Source organism: Rattus norvegicus, chromosome 7 (assembly GCF_036323735.1).
Source record: "Rattus norvegicus strain BN/NHsdMcwi chromosome 7, GRCr8, whole genome shotgun sequence".
In the NCBI taxonomy this organism is placed as follows: domain Eukaryota; kingdom Metazoa; phylum Chordata; class Mammalia; order Rodentia; family Muridae; genus Rattus; species Rattus norvegicus.
The window spans coordinates 44,994,244-45,018,648 of record NC_086025.1 but is presented as its reverse complement, the minus strand read 5'-3'; the positions used below and the strand labels follow the sequence as shown (position 1 = coordinate 45,018,648).

The window sequence follows — 24,405 nt, the reverse complement described above, 5'->3', positions numbered from 1 at the left end:
ATCATCTGCACAGAGTGATATTTTGACTTCTTCCCTTCCAATTTGTATCCCTTTTACCTCCTTTTGTTTTCTGGTTGCTCTGGCTAGGACTTCGAGTGCTATATTGGATGAGTAGGGAAAGAGTGGGCAGCCTTGTCTAGTCCCTGATTTTAGTTGGATTGCTTCAAGTTTCTCTCCATTTAGTTTAAATGTTAGCTACTGGTTTGCACTATATGGCTTTTACTATGTTTAGGTATGGGCCTTGAATTCCTATTCTTTCCAGGACTTTTATCATGAAGGGGTGTCGAATTTTGTCAAATGCTTTCTCAGCATCTAATGAAATGATCATGTGGTTTTTATCTTTGGGTTTGTTTAAAATAGTGGATTATGTTGATGGATTTCCTTGTATTGAACCATCACTGCATCTCTGGGATGAAGCCTACTTGATCATGATAGATAATCATTTTGATGTGTTGTTGAATTTGGTTTGCAAGAATTTCATTGAATATTTTTGCATGGATATTTATAAGGGAAATTGGTCTGAACTTCTCTTTCTTTGTTGGGTCTTTGTGTGGTTTAGGTATAAGTGTAATCGTGGCTTCACAGAACAAATTGGGTAGTGTTCCTTATGTTTCTATGTTGTTGAACAGTTTGGACAGTATTGGTATGAGGTCTTCTATGAAGAGCTGATAGAATCCTGCACTAAACCCATCTAGTCCTGGGCTTTTTTGGTTGGGAGACTTTTAATAACTGTTTCTATTTCTTTAGGAGTTATGGGGTGGTTTAGATGATTTATCTGCTCCCGATTTAACTTTAGCACCTCTTATTTGTCTAGAAAATTGTTTATTTCCTCCAGATTTTCCAGTTTTGTTGAGTATAGGCTTTTGTTGTAGGATCTGATGGATTTTTGAATTTCCTCAGATTCTGTTGTTATGTCTCCCTTTTCATTTCTGATTTTATTAATTTGGATACACTCTTGTGCCCTCTGGCTAGTCAAGCATTTATCTATCTTGTTGATTTTCTCAAAGAACTAGTTCCTGGTTTTGTTGATTCTTTGTATAGTTCTTTTTGTTTCTACTTTGTTGATTTCAGCCCTGAGTTTGATTATTTCCTGCCTTCTACTCCTCTTAGGTGTATTTGATTTTTTTTTTTTGGTCTAGAGCTTTTAGGTGTGCTGTCAAGCTGCTGACATATGCTCTCTCCTGTTTCTTTTTGCAGGCACTAGAGCTATGAGTTTTCCTCTTAGCACTGCTTTCATTGTGTCCCATAAGTTTTGGCATGTTGTGTCTTCCTTTTCATTAAATTTTAAGAAGTCTTTAATTTCCTTCTTTATTTCTTCCTTGACCAAGTTATCATTGAGTAGAATGTTGTTCACCTTCTGTACACATGTTGTCTTTCTGTCATTTTTATTGTTATTGAAGACCAGCCTTAGTCCTTGGTGATCTGATAGGATGCATGGGATTATTTCAATCTTTTTGTATCAGTTGAGTCCTGTTTTGGCACTGACTATATGGTCAATTTTGGAGAAAGTACTGTGAGGAGCTGAGAAGAAGGTATATTCTTTTGTTTTAGGATGAAATATTTTATAAATATCTGTTAAGTCCATTTGTTTCATTAACTCCTGTTAGTTTCTCTATGGCTCTGTTTATTTTCTGTTTCCATGATCTGTCCATTGATGAGAGTGGGGTGTTGAAATCTCCTACTATTGTTGTGTGAGGTGCAATGTATGCTTTGAGCTTTAGTAAAGTTTCTTTTATGTATGTAGGTGCCCTTGTATTTGGAGCATAGATATTTAGGATTAAGAGTTCATCTTGGTGGATTTTTCCTTTGATGAATAGGAAGTGTCCTTCCTTATCTTTTTTGATAACTTTTGGTTGAAAGTTGATTTTATTTGATATTAGAATGGATAGTCCAGCTTATTTCTTTGGGACATTTGCTTGGAAACTTGTTTTCTAGCAACTAGAGGTAGTGTCTGTCTTTGTCTCTGAGGTGTGTTTCCTGAATGCAGCAAAATGCTGGGTCCTCTTTTTATATCCAGTCTGTTAGTCTATGTCTTTTTTATTGGGGGGAATTGAGTCCATTGATGTTAAGAGACAGTAAGGAATAGTGATTGTTGCTGCTTGTTATTTTCATTGCTAGAGGTGGAATTATGTTTGTGTGTCTCTCTTCTTTTGGTTTCATTGCAAGATTACTGTCTTGCTTTTTCTAGGGTGTAGTTTCCCTCCTTATGTTGGAGTTTTCCATCTATTATCCTTTGTAGGACTGGATTTGTAGAAAGATATTGTGTAAATTTAGTTTTGTCATGGAATATCTTAGTTTTTCCATGTATGTTAATTGAGAGTTTCGCTGGATATAGTAGCCTGGGCTGGCATTTGTGTTCTCTTAGGGTCTGTATGACATCTGTCCAGGATCTTCTGGCTTTCATAGTCTCTGGTGAAAATTTGGTGTAATTCTGATAGGTCTGCCTTTATATGTTACTTGACCTTTTCCCCTTACTGCTTTTAAAATTCTTTATTTTGTGCATTTGATGTTTTGACTATCATGTGGGGGGAGAAATTTCTTTTCTGGTCCAATCTATTTGGAGTTCTGTAGGCTTCTTGTATGTTTATGGGCATCTCTTTCTTTGGGTTAGGGAAGTTTGGTTTTTTTTTTCCTATGACTTTGTTGAAGATATTTACTGGCCCTGTAAGTTGGGAGTCTTCACTCGCTTCTATACCTATTATTGTTAGGTTTGATCTTCTCATAGTGTCCTGGATTTCCTGGATATTTTGGGCTAGGGGTTTTTTGCATTTTATGTTATCTTTGACGGTAGTGTCTATGTTTTCTGTGGTATCTTCTGCCCCTGAGATTCTTTCTTCTATCTCTTGTATTCTGTTAGTGATGCTTGTGTCTATGACTCCTGATCTCTTCCCTAGGTTTTTAAATCCTGGATGGTTTTGTTCATTTCCTTCACCTGTTTGTGTTTTCCTGTAATTCTTTAAGGGATTCTTTAAGGGATTTTTGTATTTCCTCTTTAAGAACTTCTACTTGTTCTTCTTGTGTTGTCCTGTATTTCTTTAAGGGAATTATTTATGTCCTTCTTAAAATCTACCACCACCACCATCATCATCATCATAAAATGTGATTTTAAGTTTAAATCTTGCTTTTCTGGTGTGTTTGGATATCCAGTAATTTCTTTGGTGGGAGAACAGGACTCTGATGATGCCAAGTAGTCTTGGTTTCTGTTGCTTAGGTTCCTGTGCTGGCCTTTCACCATCAATTTGTCTCTGGTCTAACTTGTCTTGCTGTCTCTGACAGTGGCTTGAACTTCCTATAGACCTGTGTGTCAGGACTCCTGTAGGTCTGCCTTCCTTCAGCCAGATCTGGTAACAGAGAGCTCTGCTCTCAGTTGTGTAGCCACTCCTGATGACTGGCTTTAACTCTCAGTGCATGCAGAAACCGGAAGGCTCCTGCCCCTTACTGCTCCTAGGTCCCTGTGCCGAGAGTGCACAGGTTACACTAATCGATTTCCTTTTGGGTCAGGAATGTGGGCACAAATTAGTTGTTTCCCCTGAGTTCTGAGGAGTGTCCGCACTTCTGATGGTTCATCACTCTCCCCAACAGGATTTGAGTGCAGGGAGCTGTGAGACTGGTTCAGTTCAGTTCCATACACAGCCAGCACAGTCAGAAACCAGCAGGTTCCTGCTACTGACTGCTCCTATATTCCTGTATCCAGAGGCACTATACAGTTTCCTCTTGGGCCAGGAGTATGAGGAGAAGTAGGCCGAAGTGGCAGTAGGCCCTGAGGTAGGTCTCAGGATTGTCCGCACGTCTGGATGTTCAGCTCTCTCTCCCACAGGATTTGGGTTCAGGGAGGTCTCTGTCTCTCTCTCTGTCTCTCTCTCTGTCTCTCTGTCTCTCTCTCTCTCTCTGTGTGTGTGTGTGGTTTTGTATGAACTGCATACTGTTTGTATCTACAGCTTATATTATATGTCTTCATATTTCAATCATGTCTATGATCTTTCCTAGCCATGAGCACTGTTCTGGCCTTGGGAACCATTATCTGGTATGTGAGCTTCTTCAGTAGCCCCTCAGTCTGTGTTTCTGATACCTCGGCTAAAGCTCCATCTTTATCCCACTCTACTCACTGCGGCATCTCCCCATATAGAATTCTGTCTTCCCATGTCTCTTGGGCTTCAAAACTTTCAGATTTCTTCCTGTTGTCCTCCTAGGTTCTTACCAATTTGGCTGTTTTTTTCTGCCTCATCTCTTGTGGCCTTTTTTAAAGTCCATGTTCCAGGAGTGGAATCTTTTCATTTATTTTACATTTTAGTTTCTTTTCACTCTCATCTGTATATTTAGAAGAAGTGATTTCTGAAGTTCCTTTTTCACTTAACATATTTCATACAGTATGACCTATCTCCTTCAGGAATCTTCTCAGGAAGCGCTCAAAATCCCTGATAGATTATCATCACCCCGAGGTCAAATTCGTTGTGTGTTTATGTCTTTCTGGTGTGTCTATGAGCAACATATGAAGATCATTGTCTCTTTTAGTTATTGTTGTATAAACGGGGAGTTTGTCCAATTAGAAGATGTTGTCATTTTTATTCATTCATCTACTTACTTACTAATCCATCCACAATGTCCAGGGTATATGAAAACTTGTGCTCAATTTTTAGGCTGGAATAGTGAAAAGACACTGCTTGTCTTTAAGTAACATGTTCAAGTGAAGGATTCCTTAAAGAGAGTAAAATTCGGAAGTGTGATGTGCTGCGGCAGAGTGTACAGAAGCTTCTAGAAGCACTCCTGGGGAGGGGCACTAAATCATTGCTTCTCAACCGTACTAATGCTGTGATATGTTCTAATATCTCCTAATGGTCTTTAATACAGTTTCTCATGTTGTGGGGGACTCCTAATTATAAAATTATTTAATTACTACTTAATAAGTGTATTTTCTACTCTTATGATTCATATTGTAATTAACTGATATGCAGGATATCTGATAGGTAGCCCCAAAGGGGTTGAGACTCACAGGTTCCACTGTACTCAAACAACCCCGCGTTTAAAGGGGATTTGCAACATAGATTTGGAGTCAGTTAGAACTGATTTAGCACCCCCATCTGTAACCTCATTGAACTTCTCAAGCTCCAGCTTCCCCCCAACATGACTCCAAAGCCCCATTCTTCAGTTCTAGGAGGATTGTAATAAAAGAACTCAGTAATGAATTTTAAGATCTGATGACTCCTTCCTTTTTATAATATCTTTGTTATTTTTATTTTTCACATAGAGACATAACCTCAAGTAAATCCTGGAAGAAGAGATGGATTAGCTAGATGACCAGGGAGAGGGTTAGCATTGCAGAGAAACGAACCCATTCAAAGGAGCAGAGTTGGAAGACCAAATGTCATGGTTGATAGTAGCAATTGGCTCAGGTTCCAAGTCCCTGGGATGGTAGAGCATGGGTGTGGCAGAGAATCTGGTAGGCATGTTCCTAGCACATGAGAACACGGAAGGTGTTGGAAGTAGGAGTGACTGTCAAGGGTTCTAGGCTCAGACCAGAAGCTCACAGACCGAAGTCACACAAGCTTCATTTTAAAGGCAAAGAGTTTGAACTTTAGATGTTAGAAGTGTGTGATCTGACAGTAGTCTTTTAAAGGGCACCATTTCGGGGTTGGGGATTTAGCTCAGTGGTAGAGCGCTTGCCTAGCAAGCGCAAGGCCCTGGGTTCGGTCCCCAGCTCTGAAAAAAAGAAAAAAAATAAAGGGCACCGTTTCAAACAGAATTCTCAGAAACACTATTTTCCTAAGTTTTCTCTAAAATACTTTTTCATGAAAGCCATCTGGAACGTTTGCTATAAGGGCCAGGTTCTGTGCTTTTCCTTAGGTACTGGCATGCCTGAGGGTGAACTGATATGGCAGGTCGAGAGAATACATGAATCCTCTCTGCTAAAAAAGAGAAATACTTTCCTGTTTTAAACAAAAGACTTCACTTTTTCATTTTGAACGGGACTTCTAATTTATTTAATCTAATTTATATAGTCTGTTCTGTGCTTGGATTATCATTATTATTTTCCACTACTTTGGTTTTCAATAGTAAAGAAATCCTAGTACTGAAGTTCGAGAACTTCTGTACTAATATGTCTTGAAGTGATCAAGGGTGCCTTTTCAAGAGGGGAGAAGTTGGTAAGTGCTCATATGAAGAGAGTTTGGCACATTTCTGAAGTGATAATTGCAGTTCTGTGTAACTCATGGCCTCCAATTTTCACTGCTGCACCAGCGCTGATGAACCTTCTTTATTTAGATTGTGTGGGAATAAAGTAAGAGTAAGAAAAGTCACAAGAATAGGTTGATGCCAACATGTTTCCAGCTAAAATGTCTTTCTGGGTGACCATAAGTGCAAATATAGTAAATGCCACTTACTACAGAATTAATGTGTTGCTCATCCAGAGAAATGAATAAACAACTCTGTTTTTATGTAAATGCACAACTATAATTCAATCAGGTATGCAAATTATAAATCAATCAGGTATGCAAATTAAAGATCTTCTATAAATTCACCTAAGCTGTCCTCTGAAATGTTTTAATTATCTCCATTTCTGACACATTTTTTTTCTAGCAATGTTTAGTTTTGTTTGAAGGGCTATCTTTCTAAAGCACTGGTTTCTATTTTGGACAATTTATTCCTGACTCTTTTAAAAGAAGTGTTAGCTGATAACTTGAAAAGTATGGAGGGCAGTCACTTCTTTTGATTAGGAAGGACATTCTGGTCACAAGCTGCCTTACCTAATGTAAGAAGCATTTTGTAGCTAATGGCAAACAAAAAAGGTGTGCTCTTGATTTAAAACGAGACTGCTGGGGTGGGGAGAGATGATATAGACAAGTCAGGAAATAAAGCAAAACACCTGCTAGAAAGTAAAATGAAGATAAAAGGTGATGTGATGACACAGTGATTTAGGGATATAGATCAGGCTATACAAATTATGAGGCCTCCATAAATGAAAATGTAGGGTCCATTTTCCATTTTGGTTTCTTTAAATTGATTTGAGAATATATATATATATATATATATATATATATATATATATATATATATATATACTGTACACTGTAGCTGTCTTCACACACACCAGAAGAGGGCATCCCATTACAGGTATGGATGGTTGTGAGCCACCATGTGGTTGCTGGGAGTTGAACTCAGGACCTCTGGAAGAACAGCCAATGCTCTTAACCACTGAGCCATTTCTCCAGCCCCCTCTTTGTTTCTTTTGTCATGGTGTTTTTCTGTCTGTTTGATATGTGCTCTATTGGACACATGTCCCTTCATGGTGAGTGTAGACTTTCCAAGTGTGAATGGCCAAATCCTGTCACTCTTTGTACTTGGTTCCCATGCTCAACCTAACCTTGTCCTGGCTCTATGCTGTGGATGCAGTAAAGCAGTGGTCCCTAAGTAGAGGCTGTGAAGCAAGAAGCTGAAAACCAGTGCTGAGAGGTGGGTGATGCTATATGAAGAACGTACAGGTGTAAGGGTGCCATGGAACGCACAGGTGCGTTGTCTTTAGTCCATTAGGCTTGGCTCACAGATCACAGATTCAAAAGTAAGCTTGATTTCAGGAGGGGAACTATAGAGCGTTAAAACACAAAGCATTGACCCAAATCAGTCTATAAATCAATATGTATCCGTATATTTGGGACTAAGAGATCCTCGTGATGAAGGAGGTCTTTGAGTCAAGAAGGGAATAAGGCAATTATGCCACACTCCGTGACTACAGGATCTAGCAGGAGGAATATCAGGTGCATAGGTCTGAGATGGTTCAGATGATAATGTGACTATTCTAGCTGGTGAGAATAGAAGATTGGGCACTAGAAGAATTTGAGGCTAGGTAAAGTTGGTTGACAATATGGATGGTTATATCTGCAGTGTACGGTATAGTTATAATACTAGTATAGGAGATGGAAAAACTTTATATAAGTTTAGTACATCTGTCCTTTGAAATGTTCATTTAAACACCATTCTCTTATGGCATTCTCCCACTATGTACTTTATTATATTTAGAGAAGAAAAATGGATCAAGAATTTTATATGTTTCCCATTTTTGTTTTGGCTAGGATAAATCAGTTTTCTTCTCGTTAATACGACTATGTATTTTCAAGGTCATCATATGAACTCAATTCAAGGCCATAGTCACAGTTCCAGGTCCTCTGGCTCCCCAATGTGCTCCCTCTTAGCCTATTTAGCTTGGTAAATTAGTTCCTTTGTACTTTCAAACCATAGGCTAATACTTCCCTGTTCAAACCTTTATTGATTATATTTTGAATTTTTATGTAATCTGTGCTTCAGCCTTAACTGCTTTTTTTTTTTCTTTTTAAGATTCGAGCTTATCTTGGGTGTCTGTCACTCAGCCTTGTTTCTCTGTGTAACCCATTCCCTTTTCCATGTCATCTTTCCTTCCCCATTCTCATCATAGATTTTCTGGTCTCATATATAAAAAAGTTTTCCCTTTTATGATATTATTGTAGTGTGTGTGTGTGTGTGTGTGTGTGTGTGTGTGTGTGTGTGTGATTTTTCTTTTTTCAGATACCATACCATTTCATATAGAAATTCTCACTGGACTCTTAAAGCATTGTATCTTACCAAATGAAAATAGTTCTGTATCTCATTAAAAATCATAAGAATATTAGAGGGCTGCTTTTCTGCTGTAGTTAAGTACTGAGAATCACAGCGGAGATAAGGTTTTCTTTGGAAGGGAGGCACATGCATTTTTCATCCTCAATCTCTCATCTCCATTGTTCCCTCATATTCTCCGTGTCCATTCTCTCTTCTCTTCATTGTCTCTTGATTATCTTTTACTTTCACCATGGTCTTTTGTTGGGCCCATCCTCTAGTTTTTATATAAATACTAATATAATGTATTTATTTAAAACATTGGTTTTGTATTAGAGAATTGAAAAAAGAACACCGCAAGCAATTATGTTAGATATATACGTGAAAGCATTACTGTATGCCCTCGTTGGGTTGGAAACTGTGATATTTATTCTAAGACATTTTATCCTTTTGGAAGAAGCAATCAGGTTTTTTCCTGGAAAGCAAACCTGAATACCAGCTGTGGAAGGCTGGGTTCTACATAGTAATATACTTCCCAGAGGAAGATATCACCATTCTGTGGGATGAGAAGACAACCATCCACATCAAAGTTGGGCCAAAGTGGAAGGTAGGCCAACCTATTCCCTCAGTGGGATGCCATGAATGAAACTGTGTTTGAAGGAAAGAACAACTGTACAAATTGTTAGGCAAATTTGGTTTTAAAGGATTTCTTGGATTCCTTTAGTAAACTGTAGAGAGCTATGTTTGAACTAAGTTATGTTTTCAAAATTATAATAATATCCCATGTGAAAGACTTCAGAGACTGGAGTATACCCTTACAATTGGTATCACATACAAGTGGCACAATAAAATATTACTTAGTGATACAATATAAAGAAATACTCTGTTGATGTCGATAATATAAATCAATCTTACTTAGTTCTTTTTTTTTCTTTAACACCATAGTATTTGTTGTTGTTTTGTTCATCCCCCTTCTTTCTCCTCCATTGAGTTTGGTTCTATGATTTATTTTGGTAAATACAGACTTATTATAATAATCTGTTTTCTCTATTATGCTTGATGTAGATTTTTTAAAAATGAGTTAACATATAGTAAAATTGTAGTAGTAAGTAACTAGTAGTAATGTATTTTAAAATTACCTTATGGCTCTATAGTTTGGAAAAATGTATAGAGTCTTGATCTAATACTGTAGTTTGGTATAAAACAAGTCTATCAATACCCACTTTCTGTTCTGCTGCTTACTTTTTGCTAAATCTTACCTATGTCTTCACAATCAGGAAAAATACCATCATATTTTCATCGCTATTATCCAAAATTCTTCCCCCAAATCGCTTCCCCCAAAATTCTTTAAGCGGAATTATTTAGTAATTTTTGAGGTCTATCTTTCACCTGGTAAAATAAATATAAAATTCATCCATATTTTATAAATTAGTAATTTTTTTATAATATTATTATAAACTGTGGTATGGGTGTATCAGTTTATTTGCTGGTGGGCGAAGTAGTAATTGGCCTTGAATATATGCAGTTTCTAAGACATGGGTCCCATGCACAGTCCATTATTTTTTGGAAAATATGTTACTTTAAAGTCCCAGCTGTTGGTACTGAAAAGGGATTTCAAGGAGCATCAATTCAAGGTTTTAAGAACAATTTCCATCATTATTGGAATATCATCCATTTTAAAAGTCTTACAGGACTTTGTCTCTAAAAGTAAACAAAATTTTTTTTTACAATATTATGAGAAAATCTACTGATCAGTGCTGATTTAAATAGTTCTTATGGCCACTGCCTTCCTCCTTTCACAACCTGTAGTGACCTCAGTTAGCTTTATTGTTTCAACATTTATACTGTTACCAAACCTCCTTAAATTTATAATCTGGTGGGGTTTTCTTTATAAAATTATTTATATTTATACACTATATATCATATATATATATATAGAAATGTATTCAGTATATACTTTTCTACTTACATTGTTAGAGATATCAATACTAAGATGTTACAGTAAGTGTGGATAGCTAATGCTTGAAGATTGGTAAAATGTTAAGGCTATTAAATTTTATAAACATAATTGAATTATGGTATGGACTCATTTCCTTAAAACATTTATTTTAAAATATTTCTATGAAAGTTCTTTAGATGTCTTAGATCCTTTGAGTTTTAGTATATTTAAGTCTTAGAATAAATATAAACTATTTCATTTTAATTTTATTACTTCAGAACAAGCTGGCTGGATTGTGTGGTAACTTTGACAAATGTACTTCAAATGATATGACAACCTCTAATAACATTGAAGTGCGAAACGCTCAGGTGTTTGGCGACAGCTGGGCCTTAGGACAGGTAAATTACATATATGGAATTTAGAGCAAACATATTTATCAAAGGAATATTCTGAGAAGTAAAATTACTTAGGTTATTTTTAAAAACTTTATATTGATTCTCTGTGTTTCACATCATGCATCCCATTCCCACTCATCTCCCTGTCCCTCCATAGTCACCCATCACCCTTACAACTTTCCACACCCCAGAAAAGAAACAGCCCCCCCAAAACCCCAAAACCAATCCAACCAAACCAAAAACCTTCTCTCTGTGGGAGCTATGATGTTTCACAGTGTCCCACAGTATACCCTTTTATTCACAATTCGTTACTTATAAACATTCATCGTAATAAGTCATTGGTCTGAGTCAGTGCCTCTGACTTCTGCTGTACTACCAACACTGGATCCTCACAGGAACTCCTCCTGGATATTCTGTTGTTGGCCCATGTCTCAGACGTCCTGCAGTTTTGATTCTGCAGGACCAGCCCCTTCATAGGCTCCAGCAGTTCATAGATGCAGTTGGTGATGTGCTGGGCCAGCTCAGAGTCCTGGATCTAGGTCTGGGTGGTAGCTGAGTTGCCAGCAGCCAGCTTTCCTGTGTCCCACTGCCACCAGGGCCAGCTCACCTACTGTGTCCAGGCAAGGGGCAGGATCCGCTCTCCCACGGTGCACAGGCAAGAGACTGGTTTAGGTTACTTTTTAAATAATGTTTTTATAATAATTTATAGGTGATAGAGTTTCATATTTACTTTTTATGTAATTCTTGAGACAACTTTATTTTTGCCAAAGTTGTCTTCACATTACAGATGAAAAGATTATGTCTCAAGGAGGTTCAGTGATTTGGCTAATACAAATTATGTGTACAGAGAGTAATAAAGGTGACATTTAGACCTATACCTTGTCTCATACTTTTAAAGCATATCAAAAATACTTTCTGCTCTAAATGAATTCAGTAGATATTGTTTAATATACTGGTTTTTTATTGTAATATAGGCACAGAATATGAATATGCATTGAGGGATTTTTACGTCTTAGTTACTAGGTGATGTAGAAAATTACCAATGAAATATATGGAAATAGATGGGTGTTTAAGAAGATATGTTCACCAAGTGGTGGTTTTAAGAATTCAAGAAAGATTTCTGGAACAAATACTCTGGAGATAAAGTCTTTACCATTAGTGGATCTCGACCTTTCTAATGCTGTGAGCCTTTAAGTCAGTTCCTCATGTTGAGGTAACCCTCAACCATAAAGTTATTTTTTTTGTTGCTACTTCATAACTGTAATTTTACTATCGTTACAGATTTTAATGTAAATATCCAATACGCAGGATATCTGATATGTGACTGGTATGTGGGTTGTGACCCACACGTTGAGAATCACTGTTTATAGGAAGGAGAACAAAGGAAAAGTGACTCACCTGGCAGATGTGAGCAGAGGTCGAGAGAATACAGAACAGAATGCATCTCATAGGGTTCATATGGTTATAACACAGGGTTAGAAATAGAACGACTGAGGATATGTCTTGGAAAGTGCAGATGCAGGCAGCTCTTATGGTACAACAAGGAAAGCTGTTAGGGGAGATTAGAAATCGAACACAACTTAAGATCATTAAAAATGGAAATTCCCAGTATTTATTGAAGGCCTTCATGAGAAGGATACATTCGAAAGGCTCAAAGAAAATCTTATACCATCTGGTATCAGAAATATCAGTTGGAGTTCTTCTCCAGACAAGGTGAGGAGGGGGTATATATATGTGTGCAGGAATGGGGCTCAGAATACAATAGAAATAAGTGTAGTCCATTCTAGAGACTGCTGCCTCTTTTGAGAATCACTTTTGTGAAATCACTTTTGAGAAAGCGGTAACAGGAAGATATTTAGCAGAAAACATCTGGTTTTGAATACAGTAAATCAACCTGTTATATAACAGACTTAGTGAGTAGCAGCATATTCAGACTCCCCTATCAAATGAGGGGACTAAGGGTTTTGAGGCTAGGTTTTTCAAAGGTAAGAGCAAGAGGTTGGAGAAGAAGACCCAGTGTAGTATACTATAAGAAACCCAACGGAAAACGTTTGTGCTGAATCCACATCAGAAGAGACACTTAAGATGGATTGAATGCTAAGAAAGTAACTTCATACTGAGAAACTGCCTCTGTGTTTAGAATTGAGCAAATGTTGATGGGCATTCTCAGGGAAGTTTCGGAGAGGCACGTTAGAGATGGCAGAGGTCAACTTGTAGAATTTACAGAAATTGAATGTCTGGAGATTATAGAAATTTATATATCCATCCAATACTTCAGAAGGTGGGCGGCACATCTAATACCCCAGAAGGTAGTCTGTAATACAAGACCTCAGAATATGGTCTGTACCGGCAAAAATGAACAAAATCAAACATGAAAGAGGAACGTTCATGCTCATAGAAATTTCTGTGAAAAGGTTATAGATGTGAGAAATTCAAAATGATTAATTTTCCTCTGTAATATCACTCCTTTTTAATACTTAGTTGCTTCTCAGAAGTGGTTTATGTTATCAATAATATAACCTATATGGTTGAAAGCAGGCTGTAGTTGAACATGTCTAAAAGGATGAGTCAGGTCAGGGGTCTTTGGATTTCAGAGTTTAGCCCCTTTCAAATCTCGTCTTCTCCTTTGGTTTTCAACAGTGTGAAGATCTTATTGAGACACTGAAGCCCTGCGAGGCACACCAAAACAAATTTCCCTATGCCAAGAGACAATGTTCCATTTTGTACAGTGATGTGTTCGCTCCTTGTCGCAATGTGGTAAATGAGTGTTTTCACTAAAACCTCAAATATAAAGACTTGCTGCTGTATGGACTGGGATGGGTGGGACAAATTCAGCAACTCACGTTTCTCAGGCGTCCTACAGTCATCCTTAGGGAACCTTTGTTGGTGTTTCTCTGTATAAGCAAGACGTTTGGTTGACTTCCTTTCCTCTTTATCCCATTTTATCTAACAGTATACATCTGTAAATGATCAGTTCATTCCAGTGGATGGAATACAATGTGTCCACAGGGTTTTGTAAATATTTGTAAATTATAAAGGGAATAGATGTTTATCTGTCCTCAGAGAGTATTTTAAGTGAGCATTCTATGTAAGTATAGTTTAGCAGGGTCCCTGGCATATTTAAAGTGGTATTAGGAGCCATTCTAAGAATGTAACTTAAATATCTAACCTCCTTCCTCACATGATAATTTTGAGTCCTGGTAGAAGCTGTGAAGGTAATTTAATACAGCCTTTTTCTCTCTCATGCAATACATCCCAACCACAGCCTCTCTCTCTCCACTCCTCCCAGCTTCCCCCACAACCCCTCTCCTCTAAATCTGTTCCACTTGCTGTTTCCCTTCAGCTAGGATCTCCCACAGATCCTAACCTATAATGTATACATATTTATATGTAAACAGATGTAAAAGAGTGAAGCCTAAAATATAGAAAGGAAACCAAGAAGGTAATTAATAGGCAGCAAGAAAGGCTAGGGAGTTAGAAAAGGACACATGGGACATAAAGGAAGCCAAGAGTCTGTACCCTGGGGGTTGTGTGTGGGATCAGGGAACGTGGGGGTGGGGAACTGAAGAGAATGGGGAAAAGGAGAATACTAAAACACAGTGTTCAAAGCTGATACAGTGTTACCTACTTTTAAAAATAAAAAAATAAAAAATAAAAAAAGAAAGCTGCAGTTTTGGATGTAGTGTAAAATAATATCATCACGGTTATCCCCCCAAATATTAACTACTATTGACTTTCTAATTATGCATACACGGAGATCTTTTTTTCATTTTAACCAAAACCAAGCCACAGCAAAAATAGAATAGCAATGGGTGGCAAAGCACTTGTGTGCTATAGAAAGGTGTTGAAGACATCGGCAAACCGGTGAAGCACTGCACTCTCCTTACTGACTCAATTTTGCTCGATCAAACGTACAGGTGTTTACTAAAATGTGTAACTTAGGTTAACATGTAACGTGTTTATAATTTGCATTTTAAATACCTCGGTTGTAAGCATTAATGGGATAACTCTGTTATAATACCAAGAACTTTTAGGAATTTAAAGGGAGTTCAAGACTGCTCTACATTAAGAGGGCGTGGGTAGAATCCAGTTTATTGAAGGGGCCCCATTTTGAGATTTTTTTAATGCTTCTTAGGGACCATAGTTCACCGACAGGCAATATGGTGTCCATTCTGGACCCAAGCCACAGAATCTTAGGGGTCCTCTCCCTGCTGCTGCTGGAAAAATTAACCCATGCATTGACACACAACAGAAAACACAAGTTACTGACACAAAACTTCTTTTGTGACACACTGTCAACACTCTATCCAATCTCATCAGTGATTTAACAAGGGCAATGCCAAGCAAGCAATTAGGTGGATATCAGACATTTAAAGGGAGCTTCCCGTTGCTATTCCCACATCGCCGGCATATTGCCGTTAAGACTAAGGAAGAAAAGCAAAGCGTCGAGCATTTAGAAACAGCGCGAGCTCCTTTAATGCCAGGGGGTTATGCCAACGACGATTCAGTGCACTTTCAAAATTCCGAAATCTGCCCTGGTGCAGATGCCAAAAGAGATCTGTTATTGTTGAATTGCTAGTTCTTTGAGGTGCATTTTTCTGAGTAATTCCATTTTCTTTGGCAACACAGCGGGTTGAGACAATAAGGTCTATGTAGGTGGCAGAATTACGCTGATGACACCCATTGTGAAAAATGTGTGCACTTATTCTCCTCTCAGCGGTTTGAATTCAGTCACACTCAGTGCTTGTTGAAACCATAATGCCTTTCTTTTTCCTTCCAGATCGACGTTACTTCCTTTGCCAAAAACTGCCATGAAGATACGTGTAACTGTAACCTGGGTGGGGACTGTGAATGCCTATGTACCAATGTGGCTGCATATGCTTACAAATGCTGCCAGGAAGGGGTGCCTGTTCACTGGAGGTCACCCACCGTCTGTGGTGGGTACCTTGCATAGGACACCCTTAAGTGGGCAGCTTTTAAGAAGATCCGAAATCACTTGCCGTTTCAATGGGGGAATAATGCCATGAAACTCAGGGAACTATAATTAAATTTAGTTGTTTAAATTTCAGTCTTTTGACAAACACAGATTATATGTCCAAGAGAAAAATGTTTTAAGTTTTCTATTGGTTTGACTACTGTTCCTGCAATTTTTGAAATATAAATTACATACATCCTCACAGAAATCGCTTATGCTGCCAATCCTCTTATGGTTGTGAGGTTTCATCCTTCTGATAATAAGGAGGTTCTTTACAAAATTCTTCTTTCAGATTTCACTCTCTCATCATTTTATTTATTCAGTGTGGGTGGTTAGTCATCTGAAGAACAGATTACACTTTGAAAAGTTTCTGTGATTTGCTTCTAAATTGCCAAGCATCTGTCTACCTTTAAAATAATGCCATGACACCTTTTTCACTGAAACACATCATCTCCGAAAGTACCCTTTGAGCAAGACCTCGTTGGGTATACTTGTATCTTAACACCTGAGAAGCTGAGACAGAAAGATAGCTGTGAGTTTAAAGCTGGCCTAGGTTGTAAGTAGGATTGTTTTAAAAACATCAGCTACACACACACACACACACACACACACACACACACACACAAACTCATACATGCATGTACTTTCTCAACACACACACACGCGTGCACACACATGCACACATACACACACACAAACTCATACATGTATGTACTCTCTCTCTCTCTCACACACACACACACAATGCTCGTAGGAAGTTTCTAAGTAATGATGTCATCCTCTGTTATTTTATGTAGTTATTAATAAATGCATGTCCCCATGTTATGCATACTCAGATAAGTAATGTTTAATTTATATGCAGTTTAATACCTACTTTTCTTTTTTTTTTTAGCCCTTGACTGTGAATATTATAATCAAGGTATGTGACACTTTAATGAATACTACTGCAGTATTATATCACATATTTTTCAGATAAAACTTTTTGAACAAATTATACCATGAATAAAACACAAATAGTCCAGGAATAGAATGACAAAGTTAGAAAAGCTTTTCCTTGTACAACTGATTTAATTTTCTGAGACTGGTGTTAAAATTTATTTTCTAAAATTAAGTGTGTAATTCAGGTTATTCATTCTTGAATTTTCTTCCAAGAATACTTTTGCAATGACACAAGTGAATGAGCAGTTAAATTAATTTTAAATATAATATTTAAATATTAAAGTATAGCAAAGGTACAGCACGTTTAAAATGGATTCATCAAAATGGAGAAAAATTCGATGGTTGGCATAGGAGGAGGATTAATAAGAAAATGACAGATATTGATCAAAGAATAGAAAGTTTTAGTTTGATAGAGCAGCTCTGGCAATCAATACACATTATTACATATAACTAAGAAGCTTGTTCAAAATTTTTAAGAAACCGGGAAAGGGAATAACATTCGAAATGTAAATAATAAATACTCAAGTTAATAAAAAAATAAAATAAAAAAGAAAAAAATGGATCAGTTTTTATACCAGTGGCAAAAGATGGTGTTCTTATGTGTGACACACAGTGGGATGCTAAGACCAGACTAATTAGCGAGTCTGTCCTCTCAACGTTTGTTATCTGTGGTGAGAACACTTGAAATCCTTTCTTCTAGCTATTTGGGATCTAGCCAAAAGTAAAAGTAAGATGTTTATTATTTATGGCAGCACGATTGAACATAGAAGCTGTTCAGCTGAATAAAATAATCCAGGCAGAATGAAAATCTATTTGCATCCATTACATGTGTGATTCAAAACAGGCTCCCAGAAATGGAGAAAAACCTGGTGCTGGGGTTCCTGGGAAGGATTTGCAAGGAGAGGATTGGATACTGATCAGAGAATAGAAAAGTTTTACTTTGACAGAATAAATTCTGGGGATTATTAAACATCATTACGGCTACAGATAAATTTTATTATATTGTTGAAAACAGAGAAACAAAATAAAGGTGCACTTTACTACGGTTGTAAAATACCTGCTTACCGTCACGCTGCAAACTTAAGACACTATGGCAATATGGCAATCAAAGCCCTTGGGTTCGGCAAGCAACCAGGCTGGTAGCGAAGCATCTGAGTGGGCGTTTTACACTAACGGGGAAAGAGGAAAATGAAGACCTCAGTACAAAAGGTCAGAAGGCAGCAGATGCAAGGCTTGCTTTCTTCTCAAATGATACAATTTGAAAGATGCAGCGACTGAAACCTAGTTCAGACAAGTGGGCCGGTCTGGACAGGTGACGTCTTGTCGGTGCCCGGGGGACTCTGGACTGTGATAGAGGATGCAGAGTAATGGTTGTAGAAAACCAGAGCCAGCAATCCATCTAAGGGAGATAGCTAATGGCTGAGACAAAGTTTGAAGCAGAAACAGAAGGAATGGCCATTCAGAGCCTGCCCCACCTGGGTATACAGCCCATATATATACAGCCACCAAACCCAGACTATATTGATGAAGCTAAGAAGTGCATGCTGACAGGAGCCTGATATAGCTGTCTCCAGAGCGTGACAAATACAGAGGCGAATGCTAGCAGTAAACCACTGAGCTGAGAACAGGGTCCCCATTTGAGGAATTAGAGAAAAAAATTGAAAGAACTGAAGGAGCTTGCAACCCCGTAAGAACCATACCAACCAACCAGAGCTCCCAGGGACTAAACCACCATCCGAAGAGTACGCATGGACAGACCCATGGCTCTGAAAGGGAGAAGTCCGTGGTCCTGCTAAGGATTGACCCTCAGTGTAGGGGAATGTCAGGGCAGGGAGGCAGGAAGGGGTGGGTTAGGTGGTTGGGGAGGGCGAACACCCTCATAGAAGAAGGGGGAGGGTGAATGGGATAGGAGGTTTATGGACAGGAAACAGGGAAAGGTGATAACATTTGAAATGTAAATAAAAACCCTCGATAACTTCAAAGACACAGAGATGATTAAGAAATAAAAGGGAAGATGCTTGTGCTTGTTCTGTTACATTTGTAGAAATCGAAGGTTGAATAAAAGTCAACATTAGCAAAGTCTTTATTGTAAAAGAAAATCTAACCAAAGGTACAATTTTTTATAGCAAAATTTTTTCAGAGAAGCAGTAATGTAAACACACACACACACACACACACACACACACTCATGAACTCACGCAAACACGCATGCAATTAGGAAAAGGAGAAGAGAAAGCTAGATAGCAGAAAACGGAGACAGACAGACAGAAACATGAGAGAGATGCACAAAAAAGGCAGGGCCAGAGTTGTAGGGGACACAGAAGAAGCGACAGATCATACCAGGCCAGCATGGTTCCACGGGAGAGGTTTATTAGGTTTATTGGGGGTGGAGGATAAAGGAGAATGAAGAAGAAGGAAAGAGTAGAGAAGTAGAGGCAGGTCATGAGCACAGCACATGGAGGGGGGGGACGGGAATGGGGAGAGGGGAGGGAAGAGGTGAGGGGACAGAGCTGGAGCTAGAAGGGAAGAACAAGAGTGAGTAGAGTGGGCAAGCAGCCCCTTTTATAGTGAGGCAGGCATACCTGGCTGTTGCCAGGTAACTGTGGGGAAGAGCCTATCAGGCTGTTGCCAGGTAACTACAACATTAGATAAAACACTAACATTACCAAATTCTAGTTCCATTTATGATACCATATTCACAGTATCAGAAGGGTATCCATCCATGAGGAGACACTGCTAGGTTTGGAGGGATAGGCAGAGAATTGATTCTCTATGATTCAAATAATAAAGAAAAAACAACTACAACATTGTTTTAAGTGACTTTTCTCAATTTGTTTACCCCAAATAATTTCACAGCTATTATAAACGTCTCAGAGCATTTACAGCTGAATTCTCTCTCTCCCCTGTTTATCTCCTCTATGTCAGAAACTATGCTGTAAAGGTCATTCTACTACTCAAAGAAAATATAGAGATAAATAATTGTCAGAAGACAAAATCAAAAATAGTAAAGGTTGTTTCTGGGCTGGTCTCAATAACCCTCAGCATCAGTACCGTGTGTTAAGGCCCTGATGGCTGTTGTGTGTCGTTTTCTCAGAATGGAAGGGAATGACGTTGTCATTACTGTATGTGGACTTTAGGATCCCGATCAACATGGTTACACAGTCGAGTTCAGAGTGACTTTATTAGGTAAAAGTTTCACTATAACCAATTATATTATGGATGCTAGTAGCACAAATTGGGTTGGCGTCACATTAATCTCGTTACCATAAAATTGTAATTAAAAGTATTAATGAGCACAGTTATCATTTATATACTTGTTTTTATGAGATGAGGTTTGCAGAAAAGTTCCTCAGGAGTTTCAGGTCTGGGTTTAGGCATCTTACTTTCTCTTTATTGTAGTCTCATGTTTCTGGTGACAAATTAAAATTCCCCCAAAAGTAAAATATTGTATATTTGTATATTGTGTCTTTGAATTCTTTTTTTTTTTTTTTTGGTTCTTTTTTTTCGGAGCTGGGGACCGAACCTAGGCAAGCGCTCTACCACTGAGCTAAATCCCCAACCCCTGCATTCTTTTTTTTTTTTCTTCATGTGATTCAATTAAGAGAGCATCATAGTGTGAGGCTATTAGTGCAGGAAATATCTTTAAAGTTTTATTTTAATTCATACCCATCATTTAGTGTGTGCATCTGTGCCTGCATTTGTGCATGTGCATGTGTGTGCGTGTGTGTGTGCGTATGTATGTGTGAGTACATGTGTATGTGTGTGCAGTATGGTATAGCATGTATGTGGAAGTAAGAAGACAGCCTCCATGAGTCAGGTTCTCTCTCCCACGGGGTTTCTTGGGATCAAACAAACATAGGCCATTGGTCTGGGGCAGAAACCACTTTTATCTGCTGAGCTATCTCATAGGTTTTATGTATTCTATATAATACATATCCTTGGATGTTAGACTGGAAGGTCATCTAGACAAATTTCTTCCTAAAGGTGAGAGAATTTGAAGAGCAAAAGATTAAGTCATTTTCCCACCCAGTTTTGTTTTACATATAAAAATAATTCATATATTTTTATGCACATATCCACATGCATATTTATGTACATAAATTTATATAATAATTTATAGTTGCAAAGTTTAAATTATGTATTTTAAATACACATATTCTATACTATATTCTTGTTTTTTTATAAAAAAGTTGTCAGTTTATCAGTAAATAGATTTTAATTTTATATTTATATTTATAGAGTATTTTTATTTTAAAAAGCATAAAATGCTATGCTAATTTATCATTATTCTACTCGCACCTTCACCAGGGCTTGGAGAAGGACCGTACATGCTGGCAAGTTATGGCCAAAGTGGCCTTGTTCTCGGTGCCAATATTACCAGTAGAAGCATTTTCTCTTTGCCGAGAAGCAGCGATCGTGGGAATTTATTTTTTATTTTTATGATCACTCCAGGCCTTTTCAAAGAGAAGACATCCTGTAAGTATAATTAAAAATGCAAATTTGGTTTTTCAACTTACAGTTTTTCATTAACCGTTCCCCAAGTACTAATTGGGGATTTCATATGCTATGACATTTTCTAAGTTCCCCCAAGGGATATAAAACAAACCCTCCGCATACAAAATGGCTGTTTTACATATAAAATAATTCGCTTATCTATTGGCATTGTTATGTTAGAACTGCAGATGTCTGGTGGAGTCTTTTTGGTGTTAAGTAACTCACTGATTAAATGTTTATGGTATTAACCACAGAACTTAATTCGAAAATATTTAAAAGACTGTTCATTCCCAACATTTAAAGGACTTTAATAGACGCTTAAAGTGAAGGGGGAGGATTTGATTTGGTGTCACACGAGTGGAGTATGGAATGTACATGACAGAGTATAGACAATAATGACAGTGCTTTGTCCATAGCACATCTCCTCTGTCCTGATCTCAGTGTCCTCAGTTCCTTAAACCTGCCTTCACTTACTGGCTTGTATCAGCAAATTATACCCCAGGCTTGTATCTGCCTGCCACCTGTTCTTACTTGTGGGTGTGGCACCTGTGGCACTTGTGGGTGTGTCCACTCTGGCCTGTTATGCCAGCTATATTTTCATTGAAGTCTACCTAAAACCAAACACAGCTTCTTCTATAAGCACAAGAAATTAATGAATATGATGATTTTTGTTTTTGTCCTGGAAAATGAACCCTCTAAGTTCTGCAAATCTGAAGCTCTAGTTTATATTAGTTGAACCTGATTTTCTCTGCATGAAAAATTATTTGATTTTATTTTGCACCTTTGGCTTCTCAGTCATGATATTTGCCAGTTAAGGGACAAAATAAACGTCCTTGGTAACATCGCATTTGATAAATTTCTTGATTTTATGATTCATAGTAACTATCATTCTTAAAAGATACAAATACTGTCTTTTCCAAAACATCAGCATGGCATTTTAATAAAATGGTTAATAGCATGAGTCTTATAAAGTAAAATTTTAAAGCAAATTAACAGCATGCAATCGTACATATCCAGTGCTTTGTAAAGTCTGATTACTCATTAGCCATTTTTGTCATCTTTTGAGAAATAAATAACACTATTGAGTATATAACAATTTCTCAGTGTACCAAAATTCCTTCTGATAATTATTTTTTCCTCATGATACCACTGATGTAAAAACACACTTAAATTAGTATTTTTTCTGTTATTCTCATTCTTTTTCTATCACGGTTTAGTGGTTTATAGGTTTTATATGTGAAAACATTACAGCCTATAAATGTACATATCTATTATTTTTTCCCTCCCCCAAGGGCACATTAGGTAAGTTAAAAACTAGAGCTTGCCAGAGGTTGGTTTTGGGGCAGGGTTCATTGTTATCCACCACATTTACAGTGTTGGTTTTTCTCTTCAAAATCTTTCAATTCATGCCCGATGTGCCTGAGATGGGCATTAATTTTGCATGGCAAAATGTTTGACTATTTTCAGCCTTGTAAATGCATATTGCGAGGCCCGTGCCTATGCTCTGCCTTTCTCTTAGGCCCTAAGTCATTAAGATGCTCTGTTTTACAGCATTGGCTCTCGTTTCCTTGGAATCTGCTGAAAGGCCAAACTACTTTCTCTACGTCCACGACAATGACTCTCTTAGCTTGCTGCTGTGGCACGCGAGCTCGGCATTTCGTCAGAGAGCAACGTTTTTCCACCACCAAGGCCTCTGGATTCCTGGTTACAGTGCATTCGAATTATACAGCAAGAAAGGCTACTTCATTGTTTTTATGGATTCTACCGTCAAAGCATCGAAATACGATGATTCAGAGGAATTCAAGCAGTCAAGTAGCTTCAGCATAGAAGGTGTGCTTCCGGAGAGCTCCAAAGAGGAGCTCAAATTCTTACGATGTGAAGGCAATGTCAGATGCTAACATTAGGTACCTGAGTCTATGTGCAGGTCAAGCGAGATGCTTGCACATCTGAGTCATGTGACCCTAAACTTTCTACTCTTCAGGCTACTCATCAACTGTACAGGAGGAATAATGCTGATATTTATCTGCTATGCTAAATGCATGGATATAAATGGATCAGAATAGCTCTAATAACGTTATAATTATTTCTCCATGTATTACAAATAGTACGTAATGGGTTTTTTTTGCATCAGAACCCAGTCACTCACATCTCATGAAATGGTCTAGTGTTTGTATCTACTTTTTTTTCATATGAAGAACTTATATCAGTCTTATTCTTAGACTCAAAGAAAGCATGTTTGTCTCTGTCTTCTGAATCCAAGAGTGAATGCATTTATTGACCTCTGGGGAGTTTCTTTAGGATAAGCTCGGTCAGATTTCTGAGAAAGCTTCTGTGGTCTGCCACTGAGGAGATCAACACATCAGAAAGCAATCCTCTCTTTGTACAGCTGAAGTCCCGTTCTGTTTTCAAAGTACAGCAGCTTGGCTTCTGTCTGTAGTCTCCCGAATACTGTTCCAGTTTAATTGATCCCCTGAAGAAGATCAATACGGCCTTCTCTACTGTGCATGGGCTTGTGAAAAGCTCTTTAATGGGTGGATTTCAGAAAACCCAAACTGTACTTTAGCAGTATTTTATAGCATGAATCCCTGGGTTCAGAGGCTTTAAGTCTGACAGGAGTTTTGTGTAAATGCAATTGACAGTGTTACTCCAGCAAGGGGCTCAAAGCAGGGTTGGGAGTCTCGATGGTTTCAGCACTTGTTTTTTTCTAATCAGTCAGAAGGAGTCAGGACAAGGAAATTAATCATTTTTCATACAGGTGTTAGGAATCCACAGAGGCTTAGGATTCACCTGACTTAATGTCCTTATCCCCACCTCCCCTGCTCAGAACAGCAGGTCAGAACAGGTAATGCCTTGTCTTTACGTGCTCCCGATGAACTTCCACAGAGGGATCAGCACTCTGAGTTCCACTGACTTTTTAAAGCACAGACTTCTCAGGATGCCCTGGCTTAGGGAGGCAGGCCCCATTAGCCTCAATAGTTTGTCTTTGTATTTGCATAGGACATTCCTATGGCATTCGTAGTATAAGAAGCCCAAGTGGTACTCTAAAAGTTGGGGATAGCCAAGGCCACCTGGGGACATTTCTTCTTCCTCTAGGCTCTTGAGGA

The 24,405-nt window shown here is 38.0% G+C and overlaps 1 protein-coding gene across 7 annotated transcripts in view; it reads left to right on the top strand.

The window, feature by feature from the left end:
* Positions 1-24,405, top strand: part of Otogl (otogelin-like) — a 145,237-nt gene that overhangs the window by 79,221 nt on the left and 41,611 nt on the right. For 5 of the 7 annotated variants that reach the window (XM_039080122.2, XM_039080118.2, XM_039080121.2 and 2 more), the window contains 7 exons: positions 9,017-9,166; positions 10,777-10,896; positions 13,534-13,650; positions 15,674-15,830; positions 16,761-16,787; positions 21,116-21,283; positions 22,853-23,131. In XM_039080122.2, coding sequence (XP_038936050.1) covers positions 9,017-9,166; positions 10,777-10,896; positions 13,534-13,650; positions 15,674-15,830; positions 16,761-16,787; positions 21,116-21,283; positions 22,853-23,131 — 1,018 coding nt within the window. The remainder of the gene's footprint in view (positions 1-9,016; positions 9,167-10,776; positions 10,897-13,533; positions 13,651-15,673; positions 15,831-16,760; positions 16,788-21,115; positions 21,284-22,852; positions 23,132-24,405) is intronic. The other 2 variants (XM_039080120.2, XM_039080119.2) reach the window with 1 other exon arrangement.